General features: G+C 38.9%; 2 protein-coding genes across 7 annotated transcripts in view; both read right to left on the bottom strand.

Moving 5' to 3' along the window:
- Positions 1-5,467: 5,467 nt before the first annotated feature.
- On the bottom strand, positions 5,468-9,861 carry LOC121103335 (zinc finger protein 268-like). The gene is made up of 2 exons (XM_040632937.1): positions 9,769-9,861; positions 5,468-7,293 (listed from the first exon to the last, which is right to left on the bottom strand). Exons 1-2 carry the CDS (start codon positions 9,839-9,841, stop codon positions 5,666-5,668), a joined length of 1,701 nt encoding a protein of 566 aa, XP_040488871.1. The 5' UTR covers positions 9,842-9,861; the 3' UTR covers positions 5,468-5,665.
- A 7,676-nt stretch (positions 9,862-17,537) lies between these two features.
- Positions 17,538-21,445, bottom strand: part of ZNF577 (zinc finger protein 577) — an 18,289-nt gene continuing 14,381 nt past the window's right edge. For all 6 annotated transcript variants that reach the window (XM_008684760.2, XM_008684758.2, XM_008684759.2 and 3 more), the window contains one exon: positions 17,538-20,358. In XM_008684760.2, the coding sequence (XP_008682982.2) occupies positions 19,001-20,358 (1,358 nt within the window). In that variant the 3' untranslated portion in view covers positions 17,538-19,000. The remainder of the gene's footprint in view (positions 20,359-21,445) is intronic.

Below are 21,445 nucleotides of genomic sequence, written 5' to 3'. Positions count from 1 at the left end.
AAGAGACAGCGAGAGAGGGAACACAAGCAGGGGGAGTGGGAGAGGAAGAAGCAGGCTCCCAGCGGAGGAGCCTGATGTGGGATTCGATCCCGTAACGCCGGGATCACGCCCTGAGCCGAAGGCAGACTCTTAAGGACTGCGCTACCCAGGCGCCCCCACTTAGTTAAATCTTTAATGTCTGTAAAGTTCTGAATGTTTCTTACAATAGTCTTACATGTTTTTATTAGAGTCGTTTCATGATACCTGACATTTTTAACGCTTTTGTAAACGATATTTTACAATTTCATTGTTTAACTCTGTTGGTAGTAGATAGAAATACAATTGATTTGTATATTGAAATTACACCAAGCAAAACTGATAAGCTGTCTTATTAATTCTAATCGTTTTTGTGACTATTGTGTTGTAAATTTTTAAAACTTCATATTTTCCCACTGCCTCAACATCCCCACAAACAGGCCCAGAGTACACCAATCAGGCGACCAGGTGTATCTCTGTAATAGCGTTCACTCCTGCACAAGTTCCTCCTCCTACCCTTCTGTTGACCTTGTGTCATTCAAACACACCGCTGAAATCTCCTACAGTCTTTTCTTGTGTACTCCCCCAACAGGGCCCTTCCAAATAGGGGGTACTTCCTGACCTTCAGTAAGGGCATTTACTCACGGATCCTTGCTCTCACCTCATTTCCTTGGTTGAGACTGATCCCTTGGCACTCTCTCCTGAGCAAACTCCTTGCAGCAAGCAGTGACTCTGTGTCTCAGGACCTGTGAGTATAATAAACTTTTTTTCCTGCACCTCTCCTGTGTCCCCTCTCATTGCTGCACCTGGCTGACAGTTACCTAAAGGAACATAAAGCAGTTATTCTAGATTTTTACAAAAAGTCATATTCTCTTTATTATTTTTTTATTTGACAGAGAGATAGAGCCAGAGAGCATAAGCAGGGGGGAATGGCAGAGGGAGAAGGAGAAGCAGGCTTTCCGCTGAGCAGGGAGCCAGACAAGATGTGGGGCTCAATCCCAAACCCCTGGGATCATGACCTGAGCTGAAGGCAGACGCCCAACTGACTGAGCCACCCAGGCGCCCCCATATTCTCTTTAAATAATGAGTTCCCCCATTCTTTTCCATTTTTAAACCTTTATTTTTCCCTTTTGCAGTGGGTGAGACCTCCAGTCCAATGTTGAAAAGGTGTGATGATGCAGCATTGTCTTCCTGATTTCAAAGTTTGTCCTTTAAGTATGATGTTTATCAAAGATTTTTGTAAACTCCCTTTATCAAATTAAACCTTGCCTATGTGATTAAGTCTCCATAAAAAAAAAAAATCCATAAACAGTGTGCCTAGCTGCCTCAGTCAGTAGAGCATGCAACTCTTGATTTCAAGGTAGTGAGTTCAAGGGGCGCCTGGGTGGTGCAGTTGTTAAGCATCTGCCTTTGGCTCAGGGCGTGATCCCAGCGTTCTGGGATCAAGACCCACATCGGGCTTCTCCGCTGGGAGCCTGCTTCTTCCTCTCCCACTCCCCCTGCTTGTGTTCCCTCGCTCCTTGGCTGTCTCTCTCTGTCAAATAAATTAATAAAATCTTAAAAAAAAAAAAAAAAGGTAGTGAGTTCAAGCCCCAAACTGGTTACAGAGCTTACTTTAAAAAAAAAAAAAATCCATAAACTACAGAGAGCTTCCAGGTTGGTGAACATATCCATGTGCCAGGAGGATGGTGCACTCCAACTCCACAGGGACAGAGCTCCCGCAACTGGGGATCCTTCTGGACCTCGCCCTTAGGCTAGACCTAAGTGGATGATGATGTATTCACTTAGCCTCATTGCCTTAAGGGTTCAGGGACACTTGGCTGTTTTGGAAGAGTTTTGAGGTCCTTACAGCAAAGAAAATATTCCCTGGGCAAGGAAAAGAGGATCCAGCAAAAGGGGCTCCAAGGATGTCTCTAGCAAAGGAAAAAATCTAGAGAAGTGAAATTGACTCAAGAAAGCACTCCAGGTTTGTCTCCGTGAAGAGATCTAGACCATAGAAAATGAAGGGGGGGATGTTTTCTGGGACAAATAGGGCTTCTAGGACGTTCTATTGCTTGATATGAGTGGTAGTGGATAGTTGTTCACACATAGCTGTTGCCATTTTGTTAAACTGACACCTGCGTGCGTGACTGTTTAATATACTTTTCTGTATGGTATATTTTACAATACAAATGTTTTAATAATTGCACATACTCCACTTTACACAGCTGGAAATCAGAATGAATAGCTTTTTAGTTCTTCTATGTCAACGACGACTGCTTATCACTACATAATACTGCATCCAATTTAATAATCATCCTAGTAAACCCTTAAAAATTCTGATGTCCCAAAATTATTTCTGTCTAACTTTATTTCCATACTTCCATCAAGTATTTCAAAGAAAAAAATGACAAAGCATCAAGATAATATTAACATTTATGCAGTACTGTATTTATTTGATTGCCTTCTATATGAAGCCAAAAGTCTCTACATGACTAGGTCAATGTCATATAAATCTTTTCATCATCAGTACTTGGGTATGTGTCTGTTATGTTCTAGACATCCATGTATCTTTGCTTGAGTAAGTGAATAACTAGATTCTTTGAAGAAAAGAGAAATTGTTGTGAATGCATCATTAATAATTTGAGATTTTTTGTTCACCATTTAAGAGCAGAATCTTGGTGCTTGGGGATCTTGAAGCAACAATATCAGAGCGCTGAGGGAATCTACCAATTTGCCGTCTGTCTCTATAGATTTATCTATTCCGCACATTTCATATAAATAGGAATATAATATGTGGTCCTTTGTGTCTGGATTCTTTCACTTATCATGTTTTTGAGGCTTATGTTCTAACATTCAACAACACTTCACTTGTATAGGTCATCAATATCCCATTATGTATCAATATCCCATTATGTATACATATGGGATACATATGGGATACATAATGGGATATTGATACATAATGGGATATTGATGTGTATACATGTATGTGTATACATGTGTATATACATACACATACCACATTTTGTTTATCCATTCATCCACTGATGGACACTTGGATTATTTCCACCTTTTGATTATTGCGAACAGTGCTGCTGTGAACGTTCATGTGGAAGCACTGAAGTACCTGCTTTCAATTTTGGTGAATATATAGCTGGGAGTGGAATTCCGGGGTCATACAGTAATTCTATATTTAACTTTTTAGAGGAACTGCCAAATTGTTTTCCACAGCAATTGAACTACTTGCCATTCCAGCTATGTTCAAGAATTCCAACTTCTGCAATGTTATCCTTAATATTAGTAAATATGGGGCATTTTAGGAAATGTTAAGAGAGAAAATGTTTCTAGTGCCCAAGGACATATTTTTATAATAAATCCAAAGTTCCTGCATTATACAGCACTTGCAAGAAATATACATGAACACACACATAAACCCAAGTCTTTTCTCCCCCTTGGTCTCATATGTTGCTTATTTTTTAGTATTGCATGTAAATCTTTTATCACTTTTGCATATCTAAGAAATAAGTCTCTAGGATAATGGAGGTTTCAAGTGGTGACTGTTCATCACAGCTGGCAGAAACACTACAAAAGACAGTAAAAATAAGGACAGCAAACTTACGCCATCTAATTCTTTAGAATTTTTATTGAGTCAAATTATATATTACAAGACATTCTGATTTATAAGGAAATAGAACATTCCTATTTACATGAGATTTTATTACTTAATATTCTATGTCTATGCTGAGAATTTATTAAACCCTAAAAATTATGTTCCTTCATGTAATTCCAAAAAATAATAAAGTCAAATACATAAAGTCCATGTTATATAGTATACTCCACAATATAAGCCCTACAAACCTTTGTCACTATTCAACTTACTATTTTTTATATATTCAAATGGCACCATATTTGCAGTGAAAATGTCTAATATTTGTAGTAGAATATTCTCTGGAATCCTTTCTAAAACAATTATGTTAGGCCCTTACAAAATAATTTCACTCTATACATACTTTCCAAGTTTAGCTAATTATCCAAATCTAAAATGCCATCAAATATAGAGAAGCCATAACAACTAAATGAGGACATTCCACTGACTGTAACATGCATCACAACTGAAGATAGTCAGGTGTGAAGAAATAAATCCAGAAATACAAAAATAAAATACAATTAATCACTGATGCTTTTCCCACATTCACTGCTCTGTGTAGAGCAAATTCTATTTTTTAAGAGCTTATGATGCTTACTGACATCAAATCCTCCATTATTTTTAGTGACATAATCATAGTATTTCTATAATATATGATTCCTTAGGGGTTTTATAACTTTACTGAACCTAAAAATTGTTCCCTTGTCTGAGAATAGGATCCCTCTGCTATGTGAATTAGAGAGCAATTAAAAAGCTCTGAATTGTACCTTGTTTGAGAAAAGCATCAGCATCCTAGAAACTCTGACTGGAATGCAAGGGCTTTGGGTGAATGCTCTAACCTCTGCTTCTAGACTTCTTCCCAGCCTGCTCCTACCTACAGGTCCTGGACGTGAGCCACATCCTCCCTCTGCATCCCTGTTGCAGACTAGCTGCCCCCACAGCTCACATCCTTCTATTCTGGCCATTTCTCCTGCCTAATGGGGCTTTGTGCAATTCGGAGTTTTTTTCCCATAAACTGACTTTTTATTTGTATAGCCTTTAGTCAACGGGAGATTTTTGTAATAAGAAACCAAGGACCTCCCTTCAGTCCTGAACAGGTTTTCCCTCTGATTCCAACTCAAAGCTTTATATACCTTTCTAGTTTACAACTCACTAAATGTGTGACTATACTTCACCCCCTTTACTATTCTACATTCTTTAAGTCATATTTTTGCTTTACATCTCAGAAAATGTGAAATGTAATCTGTTCAATAAAATACGAAATTACTGTAAAAGGCTCTGAATTGTAAATAAAGCACCGTAGATAATCACTGCAATTAATGACATTTCTTTCTTGATATGCAGTGAGTTTTGTGGCCAAAGGATTTATCTACTATATGATTTTGCTAGATAATTAGTGGCTTTGACATGTGGATGAAGGCTGTACTACATTTACTACATTAATAGGGGTTTCCTCCTACTTGAGTTTGCTGGTGTAAGGAGGATATGCATTAACTGGAAACTGTACCACGGTCATAGCATCTGTAGGATCTCTCTCCTATACAAGATGGTCAAAGAGTTTTGACTTTCTAAAGAATGCTATCATTACCACAACATTCCTGAAATTTTTCTGTACAATGAGATGTGATTTTTCTTGGCTTTTCTGCACTCACTGCAACTGCAGGGTCCCTCCCTTGAATGAATACCCTAATGTATAACAAATGTGATTTGAAAAGAATGATTTCCCACTTTCACTGAAACCACAGGTGTTGCCTCCTAAACTCACAGCCTGTGACTTCCAAATGAAATTTTTTTGACAATCATTGAATTTACAATGTTTCTCTCTTTTGGCGAGATCCCTGTGGTATACTGGGAGGAGTCTTCAGATTTAAGGCTTACAACTTTTCATTGCATCCATAAGGTTAATTTCCTACAGAAGTTCCAGAAAGGTCACTATAATCACAGCATTCATGGCATTTCTATTTAATATGAGTTCTCTGAGCAGTTAGGACTAATCAAAAACTATTTCTCACATTCCTATAGTCATTGCATAGAGAATTTTCCTCTATGCTGAGTTTGCTGATGATTAATAAGAGCTGACTTCCGAAAGAAGGCTTTTTGACATTCATTGCATCCATAGGGCCTCTCTCCTGTGTGAGTTCTCCGGTGACCAATGAGAGTCGACAAAGTAGCAAACGCCTTCTTACAATCACAGCATTCATATGGTTTCTCTCCTGTATGAATTCTCTGATGTACAGTGAGATAGGATTTAGCCGTGAAGGCTTTATTACATACACCACATTTGAAAGGCTTCTCACCTGTATGGGTTCTCTGATGTATAATGAGAGTTGACTTACAGGACAAAACCTTCCCACATTCACTGCATCCATGAGATTTCACTTGTGCGTGACAATTTTGCAGATGGTTAGTAAGACCTGACTTCTGGATGAAAGCCTGTTGACATTCATTGCATCTGTATGGTCTCTCTCCTGTGTGAATTCGCTGATGAATCATAAGATGTGCCTTAGTGGAGAAGGCCTTCTCACAATCTGAACATTTGTATGGTTTCTCTCCTGTATGAATTCTCTGATGGACAATAAGATGTGCCTTTGATGTGAAAGCTTTATCACATACACTGCATTTGAAGGGCTTCTCACCTGTATGGGTTCTCTGATGTATAATGAGTGTTGACTTAGAGGACAAAACCTTCCCACATTCACTGCATCCATGAGATTTCCCGAGTGCATGCTGAGTTTTCTTATGATTAGTGAGATCTGACTTCTGGACGAAGGTTTGTTGACATTGACTACATCCATATGGTCTCTCTCCTGTGTGAATTCGCTGATGTATCATGAGCTGAGCCTTTTTTGAGAAAGCTTTCTCACAATCTGAGCATTCATATGGTTTCTCTCCTGTGTGAGTTCTCTGATGCACAGTGAGATGTGTCCGAACCATGAAGGCCTTATCACATACTCTGCATGTGAAAGGTCTCTCTCCTGAATGAGTTCTCTGATGTAAAGTGAGTTTTGACTTCCAAGGAAAAGCTTTCCCGCATTTACTGCATGCATAGGATTTCCCTTCTCTGTGACGAGTTTTCTGATGATAGATGAGTGCTGACTTTGTAATGAACGCTTTTTGACATGGACTACATCCATATGGTCTCTCTCCTGTGTGAATTCGCTGATGAATCATGAGCTGAGCCTTTTTCGAGAAGGCTTTCTCACAATCCGAGCATTCATATGGTTTCTCTCCTGTGGGAGTTCTCTGATGTACGGTCAGATGTGTCTGAACCACGAAGGCCTTATCACATACTCTGCATGTGAAAGGTCTCTCTCCTGAATGAGTTCTCTGATGTAAAGTGAGTTTTGACTTCCAAGGAAAAGGTTTCCGGCATTTACTGCATGCATAGGATCTCCTTTCCCTATGATGAGTTTTCTGATGACAGATGAGTGCTGACTTTGTAATGAAGGCTTTTTGACATTGATTGCACCCAAATGGTCTGTCCCCTGTGTGAGTCTGTTGATGAGTAATTAGTTCTAACTTACTGGGAAAGGCTTTCCTACAATCACAGCATTCATGGGATTTCTTTCCTGCATGAATTCTCTGAAGCACAGTCATGACTGGTTCACAAGCATTCACTGCACATTCATTGCATCCATATGGTTTCTTACCTAAAGGATTTGGGTCATAATCAGTGAGCTCTGACTTTTGAGTGAAAGCAAGTGTACCCACAATAGAATGAGCAAGATAATAAGGAAAGGTCCAGAAAAATATTTTTTTCCATTTACTATAAAAAACATTAATGAGACAATCAGTAAACTTTGAATAAGCTCTGTATATTGGGTAATAGTTCTATATCGATGTCAATATTTGATTTTGATTTTTTTTTCTATTTTGGTTATGTGAAAAATTAACTTGTTTCTAGGAAATACACACTTAAGTATTTAGCGATAAAGAGTTCAGAAAAACAGGATGTGTGTATATGTGTGAATGGAATAATACGTGGATAGAATGTGATAATGCAAATGTGATAAAATATTACCACCTGGGGAAATCTACAAAAAGAATATGTAAGCAACTTGTGTATAATTTTGGGACTTCTCGCTAAGTCTAAACTATTCAGAAATAAACATTTTCAAAGGTAGGAAAATGTAAAATAAAGGACCTTTATGTAAAGATATGTAGGAGTATTAGTTATAACAGCCTAAATGTGGAAGGGATAATTTGTTGTATGTTCACACAATGGCATCCTGCACAGTACTCTGGTATTCTTGATCTAGTTTACTGGTTACACAGTATAGTGACTGTAAAAATTAACTGAGCTGTACCCTTATAGCTATATATTTTTGTGTGTATATGTTATACTTCAAAATTTTTTACATAAGAAAGTAAGCAAACATTTAGGCAGGAGTCAGGAAATACTCACGTATAGGAGGATCCTGGAAGGAATTTGGATATTATACTAATAGTAACAGGATGCCATTCAAGGTAATAGTGGGAGAGAGATGATATGTCCCGATTTTCACTTTAAAAATGTCATCCTCTGTGTATATATCAGTTATCAGATATATATATATATCAGTTATCACACTAACAAGGTCTATATATCCTCTGTGTATATATCAGTTATCAGATATATATATATCAGTTATCACACTAACAAGGTCTTAAGTATTGTGACATAAATACTATTTTTAGGATTGTGGACTGTGCTTGGGAAAATCAGTAAAGACCAGCTGTGGCATACAGCATTTTTTTGGTTTATACTTTAGATCTTTCCCTCTTTCCTCCAACTCAGAAGACTGTGCTTTCCATATGATGGTTTAATTATCTTCCATACCCAGATAATTGTCAGAACCTGATGTCTTTATGAATCTGCATGTTTCTAAAGTTTGTTTTTGTCTTCATGAATTTTGGGGGGTGAGAGGATGGAAAAACTGACTTCTACTACTTTTTAAAAATAAATAATAAAAAAAGACCAAGAAATCTGGCTATTATGTGAAGAACAGAGAGAAGCAAGAGTAAAGCAGTGAGAGCATTCTCAAGAAAAATATAATAACTTTGGCAAAAGACAATGGATATTGGCGCTTGGGTGAAACAATAGTTACAGAAAGGAGTGGAGGACCTCCAGATACAATAAGGGGAAAGTACAGACTACACTCACTAATGGACTGGATCTGTGGTGTAAGTGAGAAGAGGAACCAAGAGTGACATGACGTTTGAAGTAGTTATTAGATCTTCAAGTGCAGAAATGAAATATCTAGGTGAATGTGTGTGGATAAAAGAAGGTCTGGGCTGGAGACAGAAATTTAGGGCTCATCAGCATATAACTAGTATTCTTAAGGCCATGAAAATGAAACCACACTAGGAACAAATGATAGAAATAGGCAAGGATGAAGCTTCATGCTCTCTGACTCTGGAGACTTTTGAAGATGCCCAGAGAAGGGAGAAAGTCCATTTATCAGGTGCAAACAATGACCAAAGAAAGATGCCAACATAAGTCTTGAACAAGTATCTTGGAGAAGCAGGTTAGAATAAAGAATCCTCAGCTTCTCACTCAAAGATAAGCATAATTAACCTCTCTTACTGATTCTTCTCTAATTCTTCATGCAACAGAAAACAAACCTTTCCCAAGCTCTAATATATTTAGACACCACCACTGTGGTCAACATTCCCACCTTCTAGCTTGTTTTGATACATTTTCACATGGCCCACAGAAGTCCAAAAACCTGATCCCAGGATAAAAGGCTTCTGTGTTGACTAGAAGAACCGTTACGTCACTTGATCAGGTAAAAGGGATGAAAACAAGAGCTGTAGAGAAAACAGGGAGGGGCATTGCCAGAGAGGAAGTAGAAGAGAAGAAGGAGGTCTGGAAGCTGCACAGGAAACATTCTACTGAACATGAATCAATCCAAAGCGAGAAAAAGAGTTGCACGTATCCCTTGAAACACCAGGCAAATGAGAGCCTCATTAATGATTTCTGTAATTACCTTGATTTACATTAATGATTCTGTAATTACTGAATATCTGTAATGACCTTTAAAGTTTTAGCCTTGTTAAAACACATTTGGAAGGGATCATCCCCTCCTGGCCAACCATGTTACTTTCAAAGTCTCACATTCTCCTGTTCTCAGTTGCTCACTTACCTGAAAAGTACTGACATTGCATTTCATCTTCTACGCTCCAAGACTCTTCTCCATGCTTGAAATTAAGGATCATATCTGGCTTGGTAGCTGGATAGCCTGTTCATGGGAAATGACAAAGACTTAGACATTTATAATTGGACTTTGTGGGGGATATCTAGGAAAAGCACAAAAGTCTCAGGAATTGACATATTTTCACCTTGAGAGATCAAATATCTATCAAAGGTGAGGGCACATAAGTTCTATCTGGAAACAGAAGACAGACTAAGAATCTATTGCCTATTAACTAAAGTCCAGTATCTTAAAGCTCTTAAGAAGCCAGGGCAACTGAAAATGGAAAGAAAGGCTATTGTCTGTGACACTCTGAATGACACACAGCAATCATCTTTAACTATTGTCACAGGTTGCTAGAACTCTCCAACATCATACCCAGATACAGATTCTTCTAAGCAGAACCTAGTAGCTGTGACTCTTCCCAGGTAACGTTTACAGATAAATCCTCAGGTGATGTTAATCCCTCTAATAACACATTGTTCTTCAATTTGTGGTGATCATTACTGATGTGAAAAAGACCTCTAGATATACATTCTGGTTGTTTTTACCATAACTTACAAAGACTATGTCTTTGTGTAATAGTCATTATTCATTATGGAAAGAAGTAAAATACCATTAAATCTATCTTCCCACATTATCATATATATAGATGTGTCAAATCAACATGTCGTACATCTTAAATTTATACACCAAATATATTTCAATTAAAAACTCTATTGCAGTTGTACACTTAATTATTGACTAACCTGACAAATTAAAAGTTTTTGAAAGGTATATCCATTCAATCCTACAGGTAAAATATCCCTGAAATAGAAATTGCTGAAAAATATTTTTATCTTTTTAAATTTTTATTTATTTTGAAAAACATTTTTAACATCTACGTAAAACGTAGAGATCTAAGCGCTAACATAAAAACACAGCAAATATGGGCCCTCAAGGAGTATTTATCTTTTTTTCCAACTAAATACTACCTTTTATTTGTTTTTATTGAGGTATAATTGACACACAACATTAGTTTCAGGTGTGCACCATAATGATTTGCAATATATTTGTGAGATGACCGCCACAGTAAGTCCAGTTAGCGTTTATCACCATACATACAGTTACAGGGAAACATGTATCAACAGAAAGAACATACAATCAGACATGAAATGACTGTGCATCAGTAATTATCAGCACAGGATATGAATATGTTTTCAATATATTGAGAAATAAAACATCCAAAATATGAGCGAAGAATGAGTTATTAAAATGACCATACAGGGGCACCTGGCTGGCTCAGTCTGTAGAGCATGTGATGCTTGATTTTGGGGTTGTGAGTTCAAGCCCCGCATAGGGTGTGGAAATTACTTAAAATCTTTTTTAAAATGACCATTCAGTTGTATATCTGATGTTCAGATGTATATGAACCAGCAGAAAATTGAAAAGTTGACCCTTGAACAATGTGGAGGTTAGGGGCACCAACCCCCTGCTTTTGAAATTCCACGTATAACTTTTGACTCCCCCAAAACTTAACTACTAATAGCTTACCTTCGACCAGAAGCCTTGCTGATAACATAAACAGTTAACTGACACGCATTTTATGTTTTATATGCTGTAGTCTTACAATAAAGTAAGCTAGAGAAAAGAAGTGTTATTAAGAAAATCACAAAAAATGGGGACCCTGGGTGGCTCAATCAGTTAAGTGTCTCCCTTCAGCTCAGGTCATGATCTTGGGGACCTGGAATTGAGCCCTGCATCAGGCTCCCTGCTCGGCAGGTAGTCTACTTCTCCCTCTCCCTTTGCCCCTCCGCTCTGCTTGTTCTCTCTCTCTCTCAAATAAATAACATCTTTAAAAATAAATAAATAAAAATTAGTGTGAAATAAAGACATTTTTCATCACTAGAAGTCCAGTGCACTACACATTACACAGAGCCACTTGAAATAAACACATTTTTTGAAATAAACACAATCTTATTTTTTACTTTTATTTTTAAAAGCTTATTTGTTTTTAATCTCTACACCCAAAATAGGGCTCAAACTCACCACCCTGAGATCAAGAGTCACATGCTCTTCTGACTGAGCCAGCCAGGCACCCCAAGGACATTTTTAAATGAAAAAATCTGAGAGAACTCACTGCTGAAAGACCTACACAGAGAAATCTTAAAGGATGTTTACAGTCTGAAAGAAAATTACACTAGTTGAAAACTCAGATCAACAGAAAAGTAGTGAACACCAGAAATGGTAAATAATGGGATATTTATAAGGTTTTCATTCTTCTCATTTTCCTTAAAGGGTAAAGTGTTTAGGAGAGGTCCATGGGCCAAATTCCGCTCCCTGCCTACTTTTTAAAGTTAAGTTTTATTGGTACATAGCCACATCCATCTGTTTACATATCTATGAATGCTTTCACTATAGAACAGATCATTTAACAGATTTAATAGAGACTGTATGGCCAGCCAAGCTGAAGATGTTTACTATCTGGTCCTTTATTGCCTAAGAATGAAATTAGTAATATTGTAAGGTGCATTTATAGCAATAAAAAACTAAAAGGTGGGGAAATGGTAGCTCAAAAGACAGGGAATGGACTTAAAAGGAATTATACTGCCATTAGGTTATTAAAATTTTGGAAGCGTGAAATAGAATGTGTGAATTACAAGTGCGAAGTAGGCAAGGTAAGATGTCATGTGTGAAACGAATAGTGTAAAATGGCATGATATTAATTCTAAGTCAGGGGCGCCTGGGTGGCTCAGTTGTTAAGCATCTGCCTTCGGCTCAGGTCATGATCCCAGGGCCCTGCTCAGTGGGACACCTGCTTCTCCCTCTCCCACTCCCCCTGCTGGTGTTCCCTCTCTTGCTGTGTCTCTCTCTGTCCAGTAAATAAATAAGATCTTTAAAAAAAAAAATTCTAAGTCAACTTGATGAATTAAAGATGTCACGCTGTGAGCTCTATAGTAACCACTAAAATAACAACAATAAAATAAACAATATTAATAAAACAAGAAATACTATTTAACCCAGCACAGTCTGCCCTTGAGGCACCAAAAATCACCATTCCATGTGCAAAATGCACTTTTCCCTGAGGACTGAGAATGAGACAAACTGTTCACTCCCACACTCTCCATCATACTAGAGAACCTCACAGTGTAATAATACAAGAAAAATAATAGGTTTAAAGATCAGAAAAGAATATTGTTGCTATTTGCACACAACAGGATTGTGTATAAAGAAAACCCAAGAAAGTCTACAGAAAACTACCAAAACTTATGAATCTACCAAATTCACAAGATAAAAGATCAAAATATTAAAAAATCAGTTGTATTTCTATATTAGCAATTGAAAATAAAACTAAAATATCAGTAAAAATGGCAACAAAAAATCCTAATACCCAAGAGTAAATCAAAGATGTACAAGATTGCTATGATGAAAAACACAAAACATTACTGAAACAAAGAATACCCAAACAAAAGCTGTATCATGTTCACGGATGGCAAGGCTCCCCATTGCTTATTATTATTATTTTTTACTAAGGTAGATTTTATATAAACACTACCAAAATTACCAAAGGCATTTTAAAGCAAGTAAACCAGCTAATTTTCATATTTATATGGAAAAGCAAAGGATGTAGAAAAGCCAAAACAATAGTGAAATAGAACAAAGTTGGAGAAGTTAATTATCTGATTTCAAGACTTAAGCTCCAAGAAATAATTATTTCCTCTAAGGGTCTGGTCTGATTTCTCCTTATGAATAATAGATATCATATAACTTTCAGTGTTTCTGATCTATTATTTGTATTAGGTAGAATTCTAAAGATGTCCCCTCAAGATTCCTGCCCCTTAGTTGTCCAATTGAACATGAATTTAGGTACTGTGTTTGGAGATGTAATTAAGGCTACTACTCAGCTGACTGTACACAGGGAGATGAACCTGGATTATCAGGGTGGGTACAATGTAATCACATATGCAGCTAGAAGCAGAAGAGAAAGATGCTTTAGGAAGGAAGCTGGAGAGACTGGAAGCATAAGAGGAATTCAACTGATTGCTAGAAGAGGACCACATGTAAAGCACCAGAAAGAATATAGGCAGCCTCTAAGAACAAAGACCAACCTGCAGCTGATAGCCAGTAAGGAAACAGGGGCTCACTCACATGGTCACAAGGGAATGGATTCTACAAAACCTGAATAAGATTGGAAGCAGTTTCTTCCCAGAGGCTTCTAATAAAAACTCTGTGGGTCCACACCTTGATTTATTTCAGTCTTAATGAAATCCAGGGCAGAGAAATTAGCCAAGCCAATCCAGGCTTCTGACTTAAAGAACATGAGATAATAAATTTGCACTGTTTTAAGTTGCTAAAAGTTTGTGAGAATTTGTTTTGGCACCAAGAGGAAACTAACACATTATCGATACTGGAAACATCAGAAAGTATTTGCAATTCAATTTAAATACATCATACATTCTTACATGTCTATTCACCTGTGTTCCTTTAAGCAAACTCAGTGGTCTACATCTCATTATTCTACCTTTGTCCTAATGTTGGTTTTATGGCTTATTTTTCCTTCAATTCTGAATTTAGGAATGTTTGTATGTTTCCATTGTTAATTATTTTTCTAAGCCTCTGCAAATCCATGACGATGAAGCGCAAAACACAGAAAAGAAAAAAAAAACCCACCAGGGCCTTGGTCATTTTCTTCTGTTCTTAGGAAATGGCCAGCATTTTTAGTCTACTGTCTTTTCTGGTTCTGAACATCTGACAAGAGAGCTCTATTAAGAATAAAGGAGGCATTTCAATGACAGGCTAGCTTTCAGAGTTTTTTTTCTTTTTTAAGATTTTATTTGACAGAGATAGAGACAGCCAGCGAGAGAGGGAACACAAGCAGGGGGAGTGGGAGAGAAAGAAGCAGGCTCATAGCAGAGGAGCCTGATGTGGGGCTCGATCCCATAATGCCGGGATCACGCCCTCAGCCGAAGGCAGACGCTCAACCGTTTTGCCACCCAGGCGCCCCTAGCTTTCAGAGTTTTGACAATTAGTCAACACCTCTCTTTTCATGAAGGATTAATTCTTTTTTTTTTTTTTTTTAGAGAGAGCATGTGAGTGTGGGGGGGGAGGGACAGAGGGAGAGAGAATCCCAAGCAGGCTCAAGGCTCAGTGTGGAGCCCAACACGGGGCTCAGTCCTGGGATCATGATCTGAGCTGAAATCAAGAGTTGGATGCTCAACTGACTAAGCAATCCAGGTGCCCCATGAAGGATGGATTCTTAAAAACACAAAGCTGGGGTTAGAAAATGGAGCCCTCAGAGAGCAGACTAATCAGTCCACACACCAACTAGGAATTTCTAGTCTTCTACCTTTACCCCTAAAACACAGATACAAAAATAGAGAAAGCCAAACCTGGAGTAACTGCTCCCCTATACAGAACCAGCACTGGGCAACTTGTTGTGGGGTAGTTGATTCTGGACTTCTCTGAGATCTGGCAGGTTCTAAAATATAGAGACCCAAGCTCTAGACTAAAAATCAACACAAAGTAGGTGGAATCTGTAAATCTGTACAGATTGTGTTGTAGGTTCTAAAGTATGTAAATCAAATTTCTTTCTGCTGAAATCATCTTCCCATTCATAACAATACTATTTCAAAATTGCCTGCTTAGTCTTCAAGGCACTGCATGGCAGACATTGTTCCAGAAGTTTTCTGTTCGTGGTGACAGAGCTGGTAAGATGAGGCCAGGACAAGACACCCCATAGAACACACAGACACCCAAAGTTTTTCTTGGGGACCAGGAGGGGAAGGGATAGGATAAGGGGCAGAGAATGGTTCAGTAGGACCCACAATCAAATTCCCCTCCCAAGCTCCCAATATGGGGTCTATCTAGCCCCCTAGAGCAGGAGGAATGAGGGCAAATACCTCCCACACAACAAAGGAGCTCTCTAGAGCCACCTCCTGCCCCAGCCACACAGCTGGACAGACCTACTAAGATCTGACCTTGTCCAAGGTGAGCCACAGGATAATCTTGGAATTGACCCATTGAAAGCCAGTTCCCTCACATGCTGCATAAAGAAGCCCCAGGCATCTTTGATAGGGTCTGACAGGCACCCTCTTCAATAGCCACTTGAACCCAGGCAGAATTCTCATGTGAAGAAAAATAGACAAAGACAGATGAACTGCTTGTCCCAGAACCCTGTGGCAGCCAAACAGCCAAGAAGCCCTAGCCATTAACTAGTAAGACAATGTATCCCAAACTGTATCTCCCAGAAAGCTGTGGCTCAGCACAGGTCCCTCAGTTCCCAGAAAAACCGGAGGGACTAGACAGAGACCAAACTACACTCCCCAACTTCAGCTGGGCTTGGGTCTCCTCCTCATGGGACCTGGTTCTCGCTGATGGAAATTACCTCCTTCTGACCTTCTGACCTCTTCCTGGGAGGCTGAACAACCTGGGGTTGGGGGCTTCAGTGGCTAGACTGGCCTCATCCACCCCTTTGCTCATGTGGAGAGAAATCCCACAGTAATTTTTATAATCCATTTGATACAACCTTCTTAAGCATACAGAATATTTAGAAATAGCTGTTTTGAACATAGTTTTCTGTTAATTCTGTCACCCATATCAATTCTGGGTCTCTATTGACTTTTCTTCATGTTTATAGGTCCTAATTTCCTGTTTTGTTTTTTGCACACCTGGGTAGGTTTTGATGAGATGCCAGACATTGTGATTTTGACATTGTTGGTTTCCTTTGTTGATGGATTGCTTTCTATTCTTTAAATACTACTGGGCTTAGGTCTGGGAAGCAGTTAAACTACTTGGAAACAGTTCGGTTTTGTAGTAGCTTGCATTTATGCTTTGTCAGGAGGGTTCAGAGCAGCCGTTACTCTAGAGCCAATTCGAGTGACCTACTGAGATACTATTTTTCTGAAGCTCCACTGTGATTTTCCAAATCTTGGAAGGGGTTTCTATTCCAACTGGTAGAAACAACTTACTCCCAACCTGTGCAAGTTCCAAGGACAGTTCTGCCTGTTCCTTTCCAGGGGTTCTTTCTCCAGCCCAGGGAGCTTCCTCACACATTTGTGCCGATCACAACTTCAAATCACATAGGCGAAATGCGCTCCTCTGGGTGCAGCTCTCTCCTCTCCTGTAACCTGCCCCCATAAATTTGAGCCACTGTGAAGTCTCCAAACCCTAAACTGCCTCAATTTGGAGAGACTGCCAGGATCTGATTAGATTCCCTCTCCTTATGCTACAGAATGGAAACTCTCTCCAGGCTGTAAGCTGGAGGTAGTCATAAGGCTCCCTTCCTTTGTTTCCTTTCTCTCGAGTTAGCTGTGCTGATCTCACTATTACCCAATGTCTGAAAACAGGCCATTCATATATTTTGTCTGGTTTTTTTTGTTATTTAATGAGTATATACACTAAAAATTTACTGTTAAAGAAAAAAGGTTGTTGGAATTGGCTGTGAAGAGTTCTGTTACTTGAGTGCATTATGGAATATGCATTCTATACTCAGAATAGGATATGGTAATTCATACAATTTCAGAATAAATACAAATACATTTGGCAGCATTTGCAGCACATAAATCTCATGTTCTTTCAGGGCATTTAGGAATTCTTTTCCAGAGCTCATCATTTGATTTACATATTTCAATAGTATTCCATGCTGGTCACATCTCATGACACAGGCATAAGAGTCACTGATTGTAGAAAAAAGTTACCGTATTTGGACCGTAACGATCAAAGATAATTACTACTCTGTGAACACGATTCTCTAGATTTATTTAATGGTTAGGTAGGAATTTACTGTAGTATGAATTCTCTGAAATCTAATGTTTTTGTGGTAGACAGAATGGCCCTCCAAAGATGTTCATGCCCTAAACCCCAGAACCTGTAAATATGTTACATTACATGGAAAAGGCATTTAAAGTAAAAGATGCAATTAGGTATTTTAGGGCCATATGAACTGTTTCTAGAGTTTCATAGGCTCACAGAGAGGAACTGCGCCTCAGGACAAATCATAACCAGAGCCTCACCCAATACTTGATTTAGAGCTTGTGAGCTGATAAGATTTAGATGAAATGTTAGACTTTGAGTTGGTGCTGTAATAGGTTGAGACACTTGGAGGTGCTGAGAGACAGTGAATGTATTTTTCACGTGGTATGGACACAAATAATTGGGTGCCAGAGGTGGTCTGAAGGAGGCAGAATAATAGCCCCCCAAAGATGTCCACATCCTAATCTCCAGGACCTGTGAATATGTCACAGTATAAGCAAGGGGGAATCAAAGTAGGTGGAGTTAAGACTGCTAACTGCTGACTTTTAAGATAGGGAGGTTATCCTGGATTATCTGGGTGGGCCCAATGTAGTCACACAGGTCCTTAAATGTAGGAGAGGGAGGCAGGAGTCAGTGTCAGAGTGATGGAAGAGTTGACCAGACATTGCTGGCTTTGAAGGTGGAGGGGTCTGCAAACCACAAATTTGGACAGCTTCTAGCAGCTGGAAGGGCAAAGAAAAATGGGTTCTCCCTGTCAACCCCTTGTCCAGAGAGACCCATTTCAGACTTTAGACCTCCAGAGCTATACGATAATATTGTGTAGTTTTAAGCCACCGAATTTATGGTAATTTGTCATAGCAGCCATAAGAGACTAATAAAGTTGTGTCTCCATATTCACCATATTCATAGATTTTTGCTGCATAATGCAATTCCTAGTGTCCAAGATTTCATTTATTAGAGAAGTCTTTCCCAGATTCCCAAGGTATAAAATTGTGACACATTAGTTAGTCTGGCAATAGAATTCCCATCTCAGAATTTACATCTTTTATTGTTTTCAGGGGTTTCTCCTTCCTAGGAGTTCTTCCACATTTTACTGAAAATGTTGTCCATATGCAGTGTCTAGAGGTGTTTTTCTACACTTCTCTGATGTGATGAGGTAGAACTTATCATTGAAAACATCATCACATTCTTTCCTAATGTTCTGGTCCTGTGGGAATTCTTTGATTCCAATGGAGATATCACCTCCAGGAAAAGGCTTCCCCACAATAGCTGCATCTCTGCTCAGTGAGATTTCATAGATATTTAATAAGTCTGAATTTTCACAGACTTATCCTCCACCACCACTGCATCCATAGCATTTTTGTCCAAAAGGAACTGACATATAATGTGTGGAGGATTCTTGCTAAAGGCTTTTCTGGTATCAGATACATTCTGGTACCAGAGATTTTGTTTCCTACACAATGTCTGTAACATATAAGACATAATTTATTACAGATGGTGTTGTCAGATTCATTGAATTTGCAAGACTTATTCCCTGTGCAAATTCCCGATTATCTACTGAGGCCTGACTTCTTAGAAAAGGCTGTTCCACAAACACTACATTTCTACCCCCAAGGAACTCACTGAGGTTTAACAAGGGCTGAGTTCCCAAAGAAGGTATTTCCACAGGCACTGTGTTCATCTCGCTTTGCTCCTGTGCAAGATCACTCATGTATAAAGAGCCATGACTCCCTGAGGAAGGTTTCTCCACCTTCAGTGAATTTATAGCTTTCTCTCTTGTATGAGTTTTCTTATGTTTAATGAGGACTGACATGTGGGCAAAGGCTTTCCCACATTCACTGCATGCATATGGTCTCTCTCCAGTATGAGTTCGCTGGTGCTGAATGAGTTTTGACTTGCTCCTGAAGGCTTTTTCGCACTCACTGCATTCGTAAGGTTTCTCTCCCGTATGAATTCTCTGATGCTTGGTCAGGTCCGACTTAAAAAAGAAAGTTCTTCCACATTCACTGCATTTATACGGCTTCTCTCCTGTGTGAAGTCTCTGATGTGCAATGAGGTAAGCCTTCTGGGAGAAGGCTTTCCCACATATACTGCATCCATAGAGTTTCTCTCCAGTGTGAGATCGCTGATGTCTATTGAGCCGGCACTTCCGGCTGAAGGCTTTGCCACATTCACTGCATCCGTAGGGTTTCTCTCCTGTATGAGTTCTCTGATGTACCATAAGCTGTGACTTTCTGGAGAAGGCTTTTCCACATTCATTACATTCATGGGGTTTCTCTCCAGTATGAGTTCTCTGGTGTTCAGTGAGCTGAATCTTCCTCATGAATGTTTTCCCACATTCATTACATCCGTGTGGCTTCTCTCCTCTTTCAGTTCTCTGATGCCTAATGAGCTGTGCCTTCCTGGAGAAGGCTTTTCCGCACTCACTGCATTCATGTGGTTTCTCTTCTGTATAAGTTTTTTGATGTTCGTTGAGCTGTGATTTAGCGCTACTGGGTTTAATGCATCCATGGCATTTAATTCCAGTAAGAGTTGTATCCTGCTGAGTGCAGATTGATGATTTCCCACATCCACTAAACTCATCAGAATCCTCTCCAGCATATCTTCTATTCTGGGTAACAAAACCTAAATGTGATTTCAAGCTTTTACAGTGTGAGCCAAACTTATTGTGCCTTTGTGTTAAAGGAACAAGACTTTTGCATAAATCGAAATTATTTCCAAGTGCATAACTTTGCTGATATCTTTCCAAAGTTTTACTCTCGTTTTGGTTTTCTGAGTGCCACTGCATATGGTCAATCTCCCATATTTCTTCTAGGAAAAAGAACAATGAAAACATCCATGATAATTTTAGGGGGAAAAATGTAAAAAAAAAAAATGTCATGGTTTGGGCTAGCTCTTTATAAGATCCCTGTCTAAGAGAAATATACCCTATGCTCTGTGAAAAAAGACAATATTATAAAACAGCAAAGGGAAGAACAGCTACTTTAGAAACAACAATGGAGGGGGTGCCTGGGTGGCTAAGTTGTTAAGCATCTGCCTTCGGCTCAGGGCGTGATCCCGACGTTATGGGATCAAGCCCCACATCGGACTCCTCCACTGGGAGCCTGCTTCTTCCTCTCCCACTCCCCCTGCCTGTGTTCCCTCTCTCGCTGGCTGTCTCTCTCTCTGTCAAATAAATAAATAAAATCTTTAAAAAAAAAAAAAAAAGAAAGAAACAACAATGGACAGCCTACAATGAAAAGTATACCTTGGGATTCTTTCCAAATACGACCTTGCAAAATGGAGACAGAAGTAAAAATAGAACCACACTGTGACTGGAATAGAACAAAAGAAGATAGAGGGGATGGATCCATTCATTCGACAAATATTGAATGTGCCGGTTTTCAGGAATATACTACAATATGATACTTGAACATCAGAATGATATATTAGAATATTAGAATTAGAATATATCAGTCACACTAAGGTAACTTATATAATCTGTCTCCATGGAGCTGTCATTCTAGTAACCAGAGAGAGAGCAAGATGGGGGGTTGAGAGGATCAACAAGTAACCAAAGAAATAAAAAAGTTACAGATTGTGCAAAATGGTATGTATGAAGGAGATGACACAGTAGTGGCAGATTAATCTTAGATAAAATAGTCATCCACGAGACAAGGAAAGTTAAGGTGACATCATAGGATAAGAATGAGCAATGTTATGTAGATAACTTGATGAAGAAATTTGCAAGAAGGAACAGCCAATGCAAAAACCCAGAGGCAGAAAAACAGACACGACCGAGAAACATAAGAGAGGCTGGTGTACCTGGACTATCCTGAGCTTGAGTGAAGTGGAAATAGATAAGAATGAAAAGGGAGGGGGGCGCCTGGGTGGCACAGCGGTTAAGCGTCTGCCTGAG

This window comes from Ursus maritimus, unplaced genomic scaffold (genome assembly GCF_017311325.1).
Source record: "Ursus maritimus isolate PB19 unplaced genomic scaffold, ASM1731132v1 scaffold_19, whole genome shotgun sequence".
Taxonomy (NCBI): Eukaryota; Metazoa; Chordata; class Mammalia; order Carnivora; family Ursidae; genus Ursus; species Ursus maritimus.
Note: the sequence above shows the minus strand (reverse complement) of the source record. Positions and strands in the feature narration are given on the sequence as shown.

What these genes read in the sequence shown, in the direction of transcription:
- LOC121103335 (XM_040632937.1), bottom strand. Translation starts at nt 9,841, where the DNA reads ATGATCCTTAATTTCAAGCATGGAGAAGAGTCTTGGAGCGTAGAAGAT. An exon ending in GCAATGTCAGTACTTTTCAG is followed by an intron (nt 7,294 to 9,768) that starts GTAAGTGAGCAA and finishes CAAATCCTTTAG; the next exon opens with GTAAGAAACCATATGGATGC.